This window comes from Phascolarctos cinereus, unplaced genomic scaffold (genome assembly GCF_003287225.1).
Source record: "Phascolarctos cinereus isolate Bilbo 61053 unplaced genomic scaffold, phaCin_HiC Scaffold_2;HRSCAF=192, whole genome shotgun sequence".
NCBI classification, from domain to species: domain Eukaryota; kingdom Metazoa; phylum Chordata; class Mammalia; order Diprotodontia; family Phascolarctidae; genus Phascolarctos; species Phascolarctos cinereus.
The window spans coordinates 222,560,613-222,579,538 of NW_027555625.1; the positions used below are offsets into that span (position 1 = coordinate 222,560,613).

The window sequence follows — 18,926 nt, forward strand, 5'->3', positions numbered from 1 at the left end:
TTGTAGCAGCACAAAAGAAGTGTGAGCTGCACAAATCCAAAGCCACTTCCACTGAAAGTGTTCTGATCGACCGGCCTTATCGGCCGCAGCTGAACACACTGTGCCCGGACTCCAACATTATGATGCCATGTTCTTCTTCAAAAACTAAGGCCAAACAGCAGCAACAGCATAAGGCTGGCTTATTCACTCAGCTGAAGTAGCTATAATTGGAGCCATTTCGAGAGAAAGTGAATTCCGATGTGGCAGATTTGTACTTTCGTACCACTCTGTTTTAGTTTGCTTGCTCTCTCATAGAACCTTATATGTACTTTGGATTTCTGATGTAGCTCATTATTCAGAAAAGCATTTAAGTGTTACTATATGCTAAACACTATGCTTGGTGCTGGGTTTACGAAGATTGGCAGGGGAGAAGAAAGCAATCCCTGCTCTTAACTAAGAAGCTTAAATTCTATTGGAGGAGATGGTATATACATTTCTAAGCATGTACAGAATGTATGTGTGATTGGGTGTGCATATACACACATGTGTACAAATACATGCGTTGTGTGTGTACATACTTCCAGTATATGTGTACTAATTACAGAAGAAGAGCCCTAAAATTTGATGGGATTAGGAAAGTTTTCATGTAGAATATGATGCTTTCAGCTGCATCTTGAAGGAAATGAGGGATTTTATGGGGCAAAAGGAGAGAGTGCATTATAGGCATGGAATCTGTCTGTACAGATAATTTACATTTAGCAATAGGGAAACACTGCAGTTTATTGAGTGGTCAAGTTGATACTCAGAGCAATTATTTTGGCATCTCTGTTGATGGTGGTTTGAATGGGGAGAAATTTTAGACAGGAACAACTCCCCACATCTCTTAGAACCAGAAGACAGTGGAAATTGGAAACATCCATAGGTCACCTTCTAAAAGAAACTTCAAAATGAAAACTCACAGGAATGTCACAATAAAAATCTGGGGTTTATAGGTGAAAGAAAAAATAGTACAAGCAGGCAGAAAGAAATAATTCAAGAACTGAGGAGCTATAAGTCAGATTCGCACATGATTTAGCAGCTGCTTCTGTAAGGAAACAGAGAGCTTGTAACACCAGAAAGGCAGTCAAGAATAAGTTACCCAGCAAAATTTGAGTGTCGTGTACAGGGGAAAAATATATTTGCTAAAACCAGAGGATTTTCAAATCATTCCTTATAAAAAAAGAACAAAGTTGTATAGGAACTTTGAAACAGAAACACAAGAGTAAAGTGAAATATAAAAAGGTGTAAGCATGAACACACAATCCTAAGAGACTAAACAGGGATAAACTAGTTATATTCTATCATGGGGAAATGATAACATGCATCCCTTCTGATTCCTGTCGTCAAGGTTTTAAGAGGGAGCCTATCAGAAGACTTAGTAATGGTTCTATTATGTATTGATTATCTAAGAAGGGTGGAAAGAGGGAGGAAGATGGCACTAAGAGGAGGAAAGGAAGAGCAAGATGTAGAATATTATCTCCCATACACACCTATGTTAAAGTCTATACATACAAACAAGGATAATAGAGTGAAGGGAACTAACATTTGAAACTTGCTCTCATCAGAACTAATCAAAACAGGGAATCACACAGACACAAACATACACATACAGAAGTACATTTCACTCAATAAGGAACTAAGAGAGAAAGGGAAGAAGGAATAAGGGGGAATTAGAGGGAGAGTAGGTTAAAGGAGGAATTAGTCCTAAATAAGACATTCTGAGGTTAAACAAAAACATTGATGCCTTTGTTTGTGTGTGGTGGTAAAGAATTGGAAACTGAAGGTTTGCCCGTCTATTGGGGAATGGCTGAACAAGTTGTAGGGGGGAAAAAAGGTGATAAAATACTACTGTGCTATAAGAAATGATGATGAGGATGGCTTCAGAGAAGCCTTCTGTATAAAATGATAAAGCGTCAGGTGAACAGGACAAGAACAAATTAAACCATTTTTGAAAGACTTAGAAACTTTGATAAACATAATGACCAAACAGAATTCCAGAAGAATCAACATGCAGAAGAAATAGGTACACATGCATACATACATATGCATGAATATATGCACATACACATGTATATATACATATGTATATAAGCATGTATGTGTATAAACATGGCCACCGCAGAGTTTTGTTTGTTTGTTTGTTTTTTGCTTGATGGTACATGTTTGCAACAGGTTTTTTGTTGTTTATTCAAGGGAGAGTTAGTTAAAAAGCCAATTTATTGCTCATTGGTAAAAATAATTTTTAAAATTATTAATTTTTTAAAATGACAAACGCATGGGAATTGATAAATGTTTGTCAAGAGAGTATAAGAGAGAAGAAGAGAGAATCCAGGATATAGTCCTAGGGTGCACCCACAATATAAAGGGTATGATATTAATGATGACTCTGCAAAAGAGACTAAAAATTGGTCAGACAGGTCAGAGAAGTAGTATGAAAATCCACAGAGGAGAAGGTGGTCAGCAGTGGCCAATAGTCAGAATCTTAGATTTGGCAATTAAGAGATCATGGGTATCTTTGGAGAGCAGTTTCAGTTGAGTGAGCAGGTTAGAAGCCAGATTGCATGCAATTGTAAAAGGAATGAGAGGAAGGTAAATTGAAGCAACAAGTGTAGGTAGCTTTTTCTAGGAGTTTGGCTGAAAAGAAGTGAATCGAATCAAGATAATAACTTGAGACTTGGGCGTTGTTAGTAGGCAGCAGAGAGTTACCAATATATACATAAACATGGAAATTGGAAAAAGGGGGAGTAATTGAAAAGGCATTTTGCTGGAGAAGATAGAAAAGGCATTTTCTCTAGCAGTATGGATGGCAGCCCATATATACCAATTTTTACTTTTCATCTCTTACCCATGTCATCTTGTAAATCTGTCACAGAAGTTCTATTCAATTCTCCATGGGCCTTTCAGTAAATGTCTTGACATTGTATGGATATCAATAGAGCATGAAGAATATATGTCAATTATCCTCAGTCTCATTATATGACTAATTTTTTTGCAATAATTTTCTCCAAATTTTGTTTGGTAATATATTGCAGCCCACTCGTACTTACCATGTACCCCTCCATTGCCCTTTGGGTGATCAGCAACTTTAAAATGGTCTACAATTATGGTGTTATGACTCACAACTATACAACATTATTTGAAGGGTCTTAGTATTAAAAAGATGGTTCTTTGTTGCACAGAGAAACTTGGGGCCATCTTGTCCTCTTCTTCAATTCTGGGACTGACTCTGGCTTTTCCATTAATTGCATTGTCATATTCTGGACAATTGACATTGTTCATCCAACTCAACCCAAATACACATATAAGTACTTTAAAACATTAATTTAATTAAGTTGAATTAAACGTAATTACTCTGTCTTAGGTTGGTGCAGATGGTTTGATGAAGCTGAATGGTTCAGCCCTTAACAATGAATTTTTCACTTCAGCTGCTCAAGGCTGGAAGGAAAGATTATCAGAAGGTGAGTTTTTTCCATAATTTTTTTCTCCAAGAAATTAGTTCCTTAATGGGAAAGACATGAGTAGGCCAGTACTAGGACAGAGAGGAGCTTCTCCATACTCCAATTTTGGCTCTCTAGACAGTGGGGGAATTGGTTCTGAGTTGGGGGTTGGATGGCCTGACCTATATCTCTAAATCTAGGTAAAGATGCTTTGCATAACACCCTCCCTCCACAGTCATCTTTTGGAAGTTGGTAGAGACCTAGGAGACAATCAAAACTCAGATCAATATAATGACTAACTTCAGTACTAGAGGACTGATGATGAAATATGCCTCTCTCTTCTATGTAAAGAAGTGGTGGACAATGGAAGTAGAGTGAGCCATGCCTTGTTATAGTAGTCAAATATGTTCGTTCTTCTTAAGTGTATTTCTTTGTTAGATAGATGTCATTCTTGAGTTACAGACAAGAATTCAACAAATGCTTGTTGGGCACCTGTTATTATGTGCCAGGCCTCGTACTAAGTGAGAACTGGGAGTTGCAAATAATGTCATTTCTGGTTAATTTCTCTTTTTATATGTCATAGGTGAATTCACACCTGAAATGCAGGTGAGGATAAGACAAGAAATTGAAAAAGAGAAAAAAGTGGAGCCGTGGAAGGAACAATTCTTTGAGAGCTATTATGGGCAAAGGTAAGAAAAAGCATGTTTTTTTGTTGATAGCTAGAGTCTCTTAACTTTTCACAGAAGCTTAAGTGCACAGAGAGAAGACAATTTGCCCACAAATCCTTGAGAAAACTGACATTTGATGTCAGTTATATCAGAGTTGAAGCTCTTCTCACAAAGTTCATTCACTTATCTACTTCTTCAGTGTTATAGTTTCTCATGAAATCATAAAACCTCTTGCCTTAGTTGTCAGTCTTCCAGGGTAGAAGTTGCCTCAGTGGAGTCTTAAAACTTGCCTAAAATCTTCATAAGACATTGGCACATTGGCTTTAAGGTCTGCAAAATAATTTTCTATAATTCCAAAGTATGGTGATGATGATGGTGACTGCTATTAGCAGTGATAGAAACACAGGGAAAGTCTTGTTTTAACAGACTTGGAGAAAAATCATAATTATTACTATAGCCACAAATTCCTGTCCCCCTAAAATTTCAACATCATGTGCAGTAGCTTGTTTTAGAGTTTGTACTTAGAAAACCTTTGATATCACATCACAACCTATAGTTGTCCTCACACGCCTCTCCTGAGCCATCCGTGCAGTGGAAAGTCAGGAGGATATTATTCTAGTCTAGGGGAGTTATGCTACTGACATGCTTGGAGACTGTGGTTGAGCCAGCCCCCTTGATCTTTCTGGGCTTCAGTTTTCTCTTCCACAAAAAGAGGAATTGGACTAGATGATCTCTGAATTCCCTTCTAGCCCTAATATTCTCTGTTCTACTAGGATCGTCTGCATGATTTTCTCTCAGTTGTTAGCAGTTGAAAGTGTTATATCTGGACCATGTCTCTGGCAAATTAGCATGGTGACTTGACAGTTGTGCAAGAAGAGGCTTAGATATTCTATACAAGAACTACTTTTATAGCCTTTCAAGTTTATCATATCATATCCTTTCAAACTTTGTTATAAAAGAAGTCTGTTGTTATGTTGTGCAGAAAGGGTACTCTCAACTATTTGCAGCATGTGTATGTGTAGCACTGTGGGGCTTATTTATCCTGTTTTTAAGAAGAGACTCAAGAGGCACTGAAGCTATCTTTGTAGGGCTGTCTGCTTTAGGAGGATTCTGTGGAATTGCAGGCACCAGCAGATACCTGAGACACTTCCAGAGTGACTCATAGTCTTGAAGAAGGCTCAGGAGCAAGCTTCCAATTGTCTCCTAAGTGGGAGAGAGTGACTAGGAAGTCTGTTGTGGTCTAGAATCTTCCCCACGCTCTCTCTAATCCTGATTCTCCTCCCCCAACACACACACAACACACACACACACACACACACGTATGCCGTGTGCATGAGGTTTTAGGCTTTCCGCAAGTCTTCCTGGGATTTAAGCTAAAGATGCCCCATGGCCACTGTAGAAATGAGCACTTTGGATTTGAGCATTGCTATTAGCCAGAGCTTTGGTATCCTATAAATAGGTGGTAACTGACTATAGTATCACCATTAAAATAGACTTGATATCTCAATAAAATCTTTTTTCTTCCTTTCTTTAGTTCTGGGTTGAGCCTAGAGGATTCCAGGAAGCTAACTAGTGCTACCAGTGACCCCAAAATGAAGAAATCCCTGACTGAACAGCCAAAACCCACACCACCTTCAGATGAACCTCCCATCAAAACAGTGGTGGCAGCCCCTGAAGCAGAGTCTAAGCCAGTGCTACTGCTTTGCCCAGTAAGGAAAGAATCAGGAGTGAGCCCAGAAGAAGTACTGCCCGAACCCTCCAAATCCCCGGAGCCTTTAGTTTCCTCAACTAGCAGTGTCATTGAGCAAGACAGAACAGGCCCTATCCCAGGCCCAGAGGATGAGGACCCCTTAGGCCAAAGGAAGCCAGTAACCTCTGCTGAGCCAAAGCCTGAAAATGAAAATCATCTCACTATAGCTACTCCTATCATAAAGGAAAACAAAGGCACAGCTGTTTTGACTCCAAGCAAACCAAAGAGCCCAGGAATTGGAAAACCAATTATAAGACCAGTCATAGAAGCAAGTCCTCAGGAGAACACTGTGACAGTTGCCTCTCCCTCAGAGCACAGTGATCTGAACCCAGAAGGTCTCAAGAGGAAATCTTCACTCACTGAAGAAGAGACCCCGGTGAGCTGGGAGAAGAGGCCTCGCGTCCTTGAGAACCACCAGCACCAGCAGGCACTTCAAGCCTCTCAGCAGCCCTTTCCCATCAGAGGGGAAAGGGTCCAGGTTCGAAAAGTACCACCACTCAAGGTAAGGAAGGAAAGGAAGTGGTGGATAAGGAGGGGGGTTAATACTAGAGCCTGGACCTCCACTGAGACTTATTAAAGAGCTATTGTTTTGATGTTATTCCAAGCATTTACTCCTCAGATGGGGCTGAACATTTAATTACCAGATCATAATTTAACAGAAATTAGGTAACTGCCACCTAAGAGCAAAATTTGTAGCATAGAATAGATATTGAGAGTGGCCAAAAATGTGCTGGCTAGAGGAAATTGAGGCTCTGGAGGTGGATGTATAAATGCTGAGGAAAGTGGAGTTTTGGCAAGATGGAATGAACTCTGGTCATGGCTCTTGAATGCTGGTAAGCTTTGTTTATGTAATGTCAGTGGAAACTAAGTCACATTTCATTTGTTTTTCCCCCCAGATCCCGGTCTCCAGAATCTCCCACGTGCCATTTCCTACAGGACAGGTCTCTCCCAGGGTTCGTTTTCCAGCCTCTATCACTAGTCCCAACAGAAAAGGAGCCAGAACCCTTGCAGACATCAAAGCAAAAGCCCAGCTGGCCAAAGCCCAGAGGGCAGCTGCTGCCGCCCGCCGCTGCCGCAGCAGCAGCTGCCTCTGTTGGGGGGACCATCCCAGGTCCTGGCCCTGGAGGGGGAGGAGAAGGAGCTGCAGGAAGAGGAGGGGAGCCAGGATCAGGTGGAGCCAGTGAAACTGGAAAAGGGAACACACTGGAACTGGCAGGAACTGGAAGCAGGGGAGGTACGAGAGAGCTTTTATCCGATGGTTCAGAGACTCAATCCCAAGTTGAGACTAAGGCCCCAGGCCCGGCATCACCTCACAGTGTCTCTAGAGCACAACTACAGCAAGCCCCCCCCATACCATCCAGATCTACAGTCAGTGGAGCATGTCCAAGTAACCCCTCAACAGCCCTCACTAACCCACCCCCCACAACTTTAGAGAAGCTGAAGAATGAAGATCCAGACTCCTCTCTGGGGGACAGACAGAACGGTTCCCTATCGCCCTTCACAGGTTCCCACTAACTTCAAACAAGAGAAAGCACCTTCTCCTTCAGCAGGCTCAGCCCTGACCTCAGGGACCCCACCTGCTCAGGTTACAGCAGAATGCACAGTCGAGCCTAGAGCTAGTTCTAGAAAGGACATAATAAGCGTTGCAGCTGTAGTAGAGACAAGTCCTAGTGCTCCTATGGAGGTGGCTCCTTCCTCTTTGACAACTTTACCAATAGCAGCCACTTTAGAAAAGCCTTTGCCACCCCAGACCAGTGTTACTGCAGCACCTACTGTATCAGCTCCATCCTCTAGCACTTTGCCAACCTCTAGCCTTAAAGCTCAAGGAGCTTCCTCAAATACAAGCGGACCCACTGCACGTCCAAGCTCTAGTATTCCTGCTAATAACCCTTTGGTCACCCAGCTGCTCCAAGGCAAAGACGTTCCCTTGGAGCAGATACTGCCTAAGCCTCTCACCAAAGTAGAAATGAAAACTGTTCCTTTGGTTACGAAGGAGGAGAAAGGGACAGCAGTACCCAGGGACACCAGCATTACAGGAACTAGCGCCAGAGGGGAAGGTAGTGAGAGACAGTCTCATCTGTCTGTGCCTCAGTCAGAGAATATCCATCAGAGTAAGCAGTTACCCCAGGTCCCAAGGACCCTCCACCTCTTCTCAGGAAAGGACCTGAGGGACTCTAACATTGATCAGTATCCTTGCCAAGAAGGACTCAATAAGGCAACCCAAGAGCAGCTCCTCCAGACGCTCATTAAGAGGGTTCAGAGGCAGAACCTGCTGTCAGTCTTGCAGCCCACCCAGTTCAGCCTCACTCACTCAGGTTTCCAATTAGAGGACATCTCTACCAGCCAGAGGTTTATGCTGGGTTTTGCAGGCAGAAGGACATCCAAGCCTGCCATGTCAGGCCACTACTTACTCAACATTTCCACCTATGGCCGGGGTTCAGAGAGCTTTAAGAGAGCCCAGTCCATGAATTCTGAGGATCGTTTTTGTTTGAACAGTCCTCCTGAGGCCTTTAAAATGGAACACCAAGATTACAAAGGGGCGACAGCAGATGGCAGCAGCAGTAAAGATGAAGATGAGACTGATGAAGAGAGTACAGATGATGAAGAGGAACAGATTCTAGTGAAGGAGGAGCCCTCACCTTCCCAGGTTTCTGGCAAGTGTGAAGGAGGCCCAGGAGTCTATAGCAGAGATACCCTATCGACATATGACACTCTAACCAACAAGAATATGAAAGCTGAAGTACCAGTGATGGGTCATGCCACTGTCAGCAAAGAGAATTTCCACCTCTTTCCTACAGGTCAGGTATTTGACGGAAGCACCCTGGCCAGAGATTTCATTCAGGCAGCCCAGGAACGAATGGCCCATGCAATGAGGGGAAAGATGATAAATAGTAGCCCTGAGCTATATGGTACTCTTCCTCTCCCCACAGACAGCCCTACACATCAGCCTCTGCTCCTTCCACCACTGCAAACCCCAAAGCTTTATGGAAGCCCACCACGTCAGCTTGGGCCCAGCTATAGAGGCATGATCAATGTCTCTACTTCTTCTGATGTGGACCACAGCTCTGCTGTGTCAGGAATGCCTGACTGTAATCAGGTGTCTAGCAACATGGGGGATGTCATGTCCTTCTCGGTGACAGTCACCACCATCCCTGCTAGCCAGGCAATGAACCCCAGCAGCCATGGACAGACCCTCCCTGTGCAGGCCTTCCCTGAAGAAAACAGTGTGGAGGACTCGCCTTCCAAATGCTATTGCAGGTTGAAAGCCATGATCATGTGCAAAGGCTGTGGTGCCTTCTGCCATGATGATTGCATTGGCCCCTCCAAACTGTGTGTCTCCTGCCTTGTGGTCCGGTGAGAGACAGTGGAAGAGCAGAAAACCAGAGAGACCCTAGAGAAAAAAGTGGGTAGGCAAGTATATAGGGAGACACAAGTGTGTATAGGTCCTTCTTTTGGAATCACAGGAAGAAATATAACTAATTTCAATTGTCTTACTCAAGAGATAAATGTTACGTAATCAGGAATACAAAACACAGTTTTTACCTTTTAATGGAAGAGCACCTTGTTGTACAGTAAGTCTAAGTCAAGCGAGACTTTGTGAATTGTGACAAGTTTGCACTTATAAAATCATGTAAATATGTCACATTATTTTGTTTAAAAATTATTTTTCCAAGTGCTTAGGAGATAATGTATTACCGTGGACTCATTCTTTGTTTCCAGTTCACTGACTCAGAAAAGCTTGTTACCCTGGAAGAAGAGAGCCACTTCCCTCCCAGCCTCTCCCCTATGAGTCAGGCTAAGAAAAGAAGGTAGAGGGAAGGGCCAAAGGTAATGGCTCTCCATCCTAATGAAGGCCTTGAAATTCTGGTTGGAGAAATTACTTGGCCTCCTTGAAGAATTTGGGCACAGAGCATACTTAGTCCCTTTACATAAGGGAGGGGCTTGCTCAGTTTGGACATTGCTAAGGCATTAATTTCACAAAGAGCATCGCAAACCTTTTTTCCGCAGCTCTGACCTGCTTTTGCTCCTAGTCTCTCCCAGAAGCTGTGTGGCATCTGAGCACTATGCTTGTGGATACTTGCCATTCTCCCAACCCTATCCATGTGCCCTGAGAACAGGGCATTATAGGAAGGGTGCAGCAACTTGGGCCTGGCTGCCTACTATCTTGGGTAGGGCAGTGATTCCAGCAATAATAATGAGCGCTTAGTTACTCCTGGAGCTCTTGAGTAGTTTAGCAGCAGATATTTAGAAAAAAAAAGTCAGTAATACAACCTGGGCTATGTTTCCTTTTGGGTATGTTTGAAGTTGTGGGGGCGTGGAAGAGCAAAAACTTGCTCAGCTTTAACACTAGCCTTGAAATAGCCTCATCTTTCTTCAACCAGACGCTCAGTGCTAAGCAGATAGTACTTAGATAGGGTAAGTGAGCAATGCCACTGTTGCAGCTTCTGTTACACTCGTTTTGGCCTGACAGGACACTGTGGGGCATGTACTAGGCTAATAATTTATATATTTTTAAATTTATATGTGTGTATATATTTTTTAAAACACAAGTCAGGCACTTTTCATATTTTTGAAAATACCAAACCCTCAGTTTGTCTGTGTCTGCTCTAGAAAGCCTAAGAGTAATGATGTCTACGAATAAGCAAGGGAGAAACAGCAGATTCACCTGGGAGTACAGAACTAGGACAGAGGTCTGCACCCTGGCTAACTGGGATTGGAGGTTATCATTGGCCTAGGACAGCAACCAGAATTATTTAGTAAAGTTGGGGTGACCCTGATTTGCAAAAATGGTTATGTCGGGTACAAGGCCTAATTTGTGTAAAATAGAATTGTCAGTGCAGCTGACAAATACAACTAGTTACATTCAGGGCATGGCATTTCTGAAATCCAGAACATTTTAGAGCTTAAAAATTGAATTACATTCCAGAATAGGAGATAGCAAGAGATACCTATTTAGTGTTACTTGATCCTTTCCCATTTTACTCTTTTTCCCCCTTTGTCATTGTTTTCTTAAACTACACAATCTTGACACTCTCCCCCCCCCCGCCCCCGGCCCCCATTCCAAACTTTGTATAAGATTTACATCCCCATTAGTGGTCTCACCTACTTGTGGCCTGATGCAGTCATAGGACTATCTGAAACTCGTGCTCAAGCTGTCATAATATTCTTCCATTGTTGACCACTATGCACATACAGTCAAGAAGAGGAAAGACTGCAGGAATCCCAAGGTTGGAAGCAGCTACTCCAGTTAGCTCACACAGCAGGAGGTCGGGCTATGGGTGTGTTCTGCTCTGTTTCTACCTACAGGTAGCTTTGAGCAAGTTGAGGAGGTTGTAAGTGGAGAAGAATTTGGCCTGCTGGTGGGTAACTTCATTCTCTGTCTCTCTACTTCCTCATGCTAGTAGTCTAGGGGGCTCATCAGCATATGGTTCAAGGAAAGTTCTGGTTGATCCTTAAATTTAGGGATGGACAAATGATTTAGCTACAGAGGAAGGGAAACTTCAGGCCATCACAAGACCAATCTATATTGTCTCTTAATTCATATTGACTATGGTTTTAAAAATAAAAAGATTTTGAACATTATAACTCTTCACCAGATGCAGTAACATGTAAGTTAACTAAAGCAAGCTCCTAATTTTCAAAATTTGTTGACACAAAATCCCAAGAAATAGATTTGTACATTTCCCCCACTATGCAGTGTTTGAGTGCATTCCTGCCCTGTCTTCTCAGACTGTCGCAACTTATAAAAAGGATTAAGTCCATTTCTCTGTTGTTGAGGATCATATGTGAACTACAAGGAAGCCAGAGGGTGTTGGTCACATCCAATTTCACATTTTCCGTTGGAAAATAGCAATGCATTGTTCAAGTGGGAAGTCATGCCTTGCATATTAAACAACAAAAACAAAAAATACTTTTGAACTTGGTATTAGTCTTGAAAAATGAAGCAGTTGGAGATGAAAACCTATTGGAACATTATCAGTAGATACTGGTTTTCCCATATCTTCTGAGGGTTCTAATTTTGGTTTTAGTTTTTTACGTATATATATGTATTTTTTTTCCTATCTTCCTTCCTACTCAACTTGAAGTATTTTCAAGGAAAGTGCTAAGCGTTCTTATAGAATAGAGTTAAATTGCACTACTCCCGTTGACTTTAGTTGGGTGTTGCATCCCTAGTGGGCATGCTTCAGATACACCCCTCTCTGTCCTTCAGATGCCTTCCGGTACTGGTTCTTCTGCAGGGAAATAGCATTAATTATACAGTATCTCCCGGTCTTAATTATGTGTGTTCTGAATTGTTTGTTATAAAATGTTCTTGAATTTGAAATTGTGTAGTTATAAAAACCACACCATCTCGTTAATAAGAATTGAAAACCAAATAAACAGATGCCCCAGGTTCTCTGTCCTTCTCCCCCTCCATCCACGTGCTCAAGTTATTGATGCTCTTTGCTATCACATTGAGCATCCTTAGTAAGAGCTGGTAACATTTTCTGGAGGCTGACAGGTATTTTGAAGCTTATTTCTAAAATTTAAATAACCATCTAGGGAAAGACCAAATCTGCCAGGTAAGGTTTTTAATTAACACATTGTTAATCACCTGGCTTTAGCCATTAAAAATAACAGGTTAGTGATATTAAATGTCTAACTGGCTATCATTGCTTTTTACCACCTTCAGGACCATGAAAGAGCTCTCTGGTTAGGGTCTTACTGAATGTGGTTACCAAAATGGAGGGATCTTAAGGGACTCATGTTAACTGGATGTTTTGAAGGCTTCACTGACAGTGAGTAGCATCAGTATCCTGCTTGTGTCTGGCTCTCACATATAAGGTAAACCTTACCAGTTTTCCCATGATGCAAAAATAGAAAAGGTTTGGATTCTGCCCTATTACATAGCTCTACAAAGCACTTGGGTTAAAACTTGGCCCAGGGGGTAGGCTTCAGCTTGGGCATTTGAAGAGTCCAGAAAGACTTTGGGACACATGATAGGCAGGGATTTTTCCTACCTAAACCTGTTGGAGGGAAGCAACAGGGATATTTGCTAAGATTGAATTAATACCTTCAGAGATTCTTGGTTACTTTATTTTTATTAATCCTATACATTTGATACAAATATTGAAGATCAGTTTAAAAAAAAGCTTTCCAATAATATATTTTAAGTAATATATATTTTAATATCTGTAAAAAGTAAATTGACAGCAGAAGACTTGTGAATTTCTGATAACAGGGTATGTTGGGTTCGGGGCCTCTGCAGAGGCACCACTCTCCAAGGAAGTGACTGAAAGGCTCTCAGATTATTTCCATATAATGCAATAAGTAAAGGGGATAGTTCTGGGGTTTGTTTTTTATTTCAAAATAAATTTGACATTGTTTACCACAAGCTATTTTTTTCCTCCTGGCTATAAGGTTTGTACAAACTGGTTTAGTACATGCTAAACGTTAGTGTCTTTTGCCTTTTTAAAGGAATTATTAACATTGGAATTGAGGGTATGTACAGAGAAGTTGGTGTCGACACCATCCATATTTTTTCACAAATAATATAGAAAATCATTTTACATAAGAATTTTAAGTATTTGCAATAAATATATGTATATAGACTGTATGTACTTCATATATTCTCTTATTTTTCATTTTATTATTAAGTAAAAGATGGTAAAAATTAAAATAAAAACCTTTGAGCTGGTGAATTTTGAGGTCTGACCTGTATCTGAGTGAGTTGAATGAATGTTTTTCTGTTGCTTGACACTATTCCTGGGACAATACCCCTAATTGTAGGGGAACAGGGAAATGGGGAGATTAATAAAGAAAGCATCAGAATAGGTTTTATTTCTAAAATCTGGCACAGTTGTTTTTTAGCCCCTTGTTCAGCTTGTTTTGTTTCTTCGCATTCTGTGATAGGCATATAGAACTTTTTGTGGGCCCTCCAAAGATGAAGAGGTGAGGCCTCTTTGAAGAGTGGCTATTTTTCTACTTCAAAAGAAAGAATGATGATGAAAACTTTGTAAAGGAAAAAATACTGTTCTCTTCCACACTTGTTAGTAACCACTTAACAGAAGAGCTCCTCTTCCCCCACCTTATACCCTAGGATTGTGCAAGAAAATGTTCTCTAGTGAAGAGTATAATTTTTTTCCCCCTTTTTTTCAAGATTTACAGGTAAGTGTCCATTAGGGCAGTCTCTGTCAAACAGTCTTCAGGACTTTGGACAGGTCTAAGTTGAGTCAAGAGAGTCTTGCTGAGGAAAAGACACAGGCCACTGTCCAAGGATATATGCTGTACTACATTCATCACTTGGAACTAATTACAAGTTACATGGTGAATTTTCTAATCTCTAATTTTTTTAAAAGAAATTTATAAGGAACAGGTCTGGAAACAAATATTTGGTAGGATTAGAAGGAAAGAGCAGTATTTTATTCCCAGAATAATAGCTCACTAGCATTAATATACTGCTTTATATAGGTTTGCAAACCACTTTACGTGTATTTTATGAGAGCCTTCTGGAGGTCCTTGAGAGCTAGGAAGGTTTACTGATAAAGTTATCCCTACTAAAAAATTATACTTTGAGATTGTAAATATTTGGCATAGGTCCAGACTCTTCTTAGTATAAGCTGCCATGGGGCACTGAGAGGTTAAGCCACCCTAACTCAGTCTGCATTGCCTCTGACCATAGAGTATGGGGTGACTAAACACATGAACGTGTGTGCCATCCGCTTCTGAAAATTTAAAACGACTGTTCTGATGTGATTTCATAAGAATGTGATAGAAAATTAGAATGGGAGGAGACTATATACTTTGAAACTGACTTCTCATTTTGTTTCAGTAGTAAACTGTCCTGTTATCCCATAGCCATTATCATTTCTCTTCCACAAAATATTCTTTGGAACTTGGTCATCTAGGTACATAGTTATACCTTTAAAAATCTATCAGTTTTGTTTCTTGAAAATGGGAATGGGATCAGAAGAAGAAATTCAGAGTGCATAACAACACAGCAGGGGAACACTGTGAACTCATATTAAATCTGTGTTTGCTGAAGGTCCGCACATCTCTAAAGGAACTGATTGAATCTCAAGAAAACTGTCCTCAAATTCTTTATGTAAAATAAGGTATAAAACATTAAAATGAGTTCACACGAAATGAATAAGTCAATGATCATTGATTAAGATCCAATCACTTCCAATCGACACCCTTTTGGGAGTGCAGTTCCCATTCAATCAGCAGTTCTGTCTTTTTATCCCTAGTACCTTGATTACTGGCTTGAACATAGTAGGCACTTAACCTGTAGTTTATCTTTTTTTTTTTTTAAATCATCAAGTGGAGTACCTCGCATTCATGGTAAGGCAAAGTCTTGACTTAGTGACATTCCATTCTGTAGCCCAATGGGAAATTTGAAGAATGATTGTGTTACTTTGATGGTTGTGACCTCATCAGTTTGAGTACTCCTACCACTGGTTCTCATTGCACTCATCCATGCCTTTGTAGTTATGCCCTATCCTTCTATAAATTATTCATGGAGAATTTAACCTGTGTTCTTAAGGACTTATTTTAATATTTTGTTAACTACCAACAGTATTCATTATCTATAGGTAACCAACTTTTGGTGTGGACCTTATACAGAACATCCTACATGATGCCAGTAAACGCCTTTGGTGAGCATCTGTCTCCCTGCTTTCTTTTTCATTAGATATTTATATTCAGAAATTGTTTAAATAAAGTGGCTACGTCTATCAGGGGTTGTTTTTTTTAATCTTAATATACATGGGTAGCATTGAAGGAGAGCCTTTAAGGCTAATACTTAATCATGTTCTACTGAGTCAAATACTTTTTGTGTGCAATCAGTAATAGATCAGGACCTTGTCTATCTTTCAGACAGTTGTATGGTTATGAAGACATGGTCTGATATAAAATGATGTTCAAGAACCCTGTGTTTTCATTGAATATCTCCTCAATATGTGCGTAGACCATCATTACTAAGTTTATTTTAGAGATGAGGAAGTCACATGGGTCAGTAGTTGCTTCTAAGCAACTATTGGGAGAGGAGGAACGTAGAGACAATAACAGTATTGAAATATGAGAGAGGATTTGTCATTGTTACATGACTTTAGTGAAATATTAAATAGGACAGTGACTGCCAGTGTATTAAACAGCATTTAAGGACTAGAGGGATGGTGGTTTTGGTGAGTTGTACAAATATTAGTAAAACTTATTTGGGATTTGTCAAAAGATCTGGAATTGTTAATAGGTCTAGAAATCTTACAGACATAGGTAATATGCAGATCAGATGACAAGCTACCATTTTATGGTCTAAAGGTACAATGAGACAGCTGTTTCTTAGGTTCAGTGGGCTTTTTCCTTTCCATTGATGAAAAGATTTGCTATTTGCCTTTGCAGTTGTACTCTTTCTCATTGTATGCCTTAGAGGGGAGAAATGTTTTTACAACTCTGTTAGGATCTGTTTAGACCTGGTAGAAGTTGCTCTTTTCCCCTTTCTCCCACCTTTCCATTCATTACGATCTAAAGTCATGCGTTTGAATGAGATGTGGCTTAATTTTTTTAGAAATCAGAATTCTGATGCTTGGTGTTTTAGTTAACAGTGATTCTAGTATTTGTTTTGGTGATTTTGTGTAAACAGGACTAAGCAGGACTCCATGGGTTGTCTTTCAGCACTGCTTATGTTACTTGTGCTGTTCCTAACAATAATCTGTCTGCTACTCAGAATTGTGGCTTTGGATTTCAGGTTCTGTTCGGTTTTGGTTTTGCTTATACAATTAACAGATTTATGCTTATTCTCAATAAAGGGGGAAACAGAAAAATGAATATTCCTCTCTTGTGAGACTTGACTATTCTAATATTTGAGACATTTTATCAGATGAGATAAAGATTTACTTAGGCAGTGAATTCCAAATCTGGACTCTTCCCTCTCAACACCACACCCACTCATATCTCTAACATGGAATAGTGGAGAGAAAGCAAGAAGTAATGATCAAGTGTGATTTCAGGACACAGTGTTGGGTAGGCTCTGGGGGCCCTCCAGTTGGAAGAGTCAGATGATTTTCAGAAAATGGCAGAAAAAGACTGCACCTGAATCATCTTTGTTATTCCAGAACATAGAAGCCGCCATAGGGAAAGGGAAGATAAATTCCATATTTATTTGTTAAAAATTGAAAAAAAATTTTTTTTGGTAATCTCCAGGATGCTTTAAACTCCTTAAGAATCACCTGTGGTTTGTAATATACAGAGACAGGATTAATTCACTGTTAGTAGAATGAGCAAGTTTGTTGAGTCACTTCACCAGATTAGAGATGGATGTCTAATACAATGGCATTCAGTTGACCTGACCAGGATGTTGTTGACCAGGGCTATGGATTTTGCTTCTGACCTCACTAACACTGTTCTAAACAACTGCCTGCACTAATAGTTGCCCTAAACATACTCGATGTCATCTACCTTATTTAGCAACAAATAACACAAATGAGGCCTAAGTAATTGTTTTTCTATAGTTAAAATGATTTGGACACAGTGACTGTGAGGCAGAAAGTGGCTATATATTTATAGTTCATTTAGTCGAAGGATCTGGTTGGACACAAGGAAGAGATCTTGGGTAAGAGCGCGTGCGTGTACACGTGTGTATGTATGCCTGTCCGCATAAACACACACCTACAGGTTGTGGCTTCACCTGTCTCTGCCTCAGGTTCATGCAGTGTTTATACTGTGAATGAAGTTTAATATTTCTGGGATCAGCTTTTAAAAAAAAAAAATAGGAGTTGCACGTCATCATCGCCAATAGAGCATAGACATGTTAAACAGTCAGGACGCTTACCTTAAGTTGGCCGTTCTTTTCATTTTAGGTGTCCAGGTATCTCTTACCTGTAAGCACCACTGATGAGGTGTATAATTCTTTTGCACAAGCCTTAAAATGAGTGAAATCATGGATTTAGGTCCTCTTTTTATGGCTTTGGAGATAAGGGCCAATAGAAAGCACTCCCTGAGGGTTGGTCAGCATTAATATCACTATAGGGCAAGATTTTTGTCAGGTATTCATTAAGCTTCAAATGTTTGGGGAGGAGATCGCATCGAAGCTCCACTGACCGTGATCTTTTCATCTGGCCATGTCATGTTGTATCAGGCTCCAGCTTACCACCTTCACCAGCACTGAGAGACCAGAGGAAGGGGAGCGATTACCATATGTGTCCTTGTCACTTTAAAATCTTACTTGCCAGTAGGCCTTAGCACTTTGAAAAACAAATTCTGCCTTGTCGTTTCTTGTCACTACCATACCTACTCTTCTTACTACCTTACACCATTCCTGTTATTGTTCATGTAAAACTACCTGCTTCAGAATTGAATGTAAAATAGTATTTCTGCACATGGACAGAATGTGTATTTTATCTTAATGTTTCATTTTATGTTAAATAAAAGCATATAATTTTACTCTGGTGACTGCGCCTGCATCTTTCCAAAATACCTAAGGAGGCATGCTTCCCTCATAGTCAAGGTTATGGAAGAGGTCTCTATTCTGTTCCTCCTTTCTTGAGAAATAATGGCCGCTTTCTGTTAGGAGTTGTATTCAGAACATGAACATTCACTTGGGAACTGATGCAAAAAGAAGGGATAGTCCATTTGGAATTCTAGGGGCAACTACCTGATTCAGTAAGTGTGTCTCAGAGTAGCACATTTCAGCTCTTAGGTAAGAATGAGTGTGGGAAATCTTATTCATGTAGGAAGAATAAAACCATTAAAAACTCAAGGTAGGACCCAGAGAGATTGAAACTCATGACTACTGGTTTACCAGTCCAGAGTTCAAATCCTTGCACTACAAGACTGACCATCAAAACTTTAACCTTTCAGACCCTTCTTATGTCTTTATCTTTGCTTCCTCTGTTACTAGGTTTGAGACCTCTCTTCAACTAGGTTTTCCTTTAGTGGTGATTGACACACAAAAAAAATCTGTCTCTGAGCAAGACAGCTGGAAGTTAGAGGTTATGTCTAAATCCAGCCTGACAAACACAACTTTAAAATAGAAAAAGTGTGTCAAATAAAGTAAGGGGTTTTTTTTAAAGAAAA

General features: G+C 40.4%; 1 protein-coding gene across 1 annotated transcript in view; it reads left to right on the forward strand.

The window, feature by feature from the left end:
- ASXL2 (ASXL transcriptional regulator 2) overlaps positions 1-18,293 on the forward strand; it is a 168,049-nt gene extending 149,756 nt beyond the window's left edge. The window contains 6 exon segments of the mRNA XM_078149816.1: positions 3,380-3,476; positions 4,039-4,144; positions 5,658-6,375; positions 6,770-6,937; positions 6,939-7,325; positions 7,327-18,293. Coding sequence (XP_078005942.1) covers positions 3,380-3,476; positions 4,039-4,144; positions 5,658-6,375; positions 6,770-6,937; positions 6,939-7,325; positions 7,327-9,231 — 3,381 coding nt within the window. The 3' untranslated portion in view covers positions 9,232-18,293.
- The last annotated feature ends 633 nt before the right edge of the window (positions 18,294-18,926 follow it).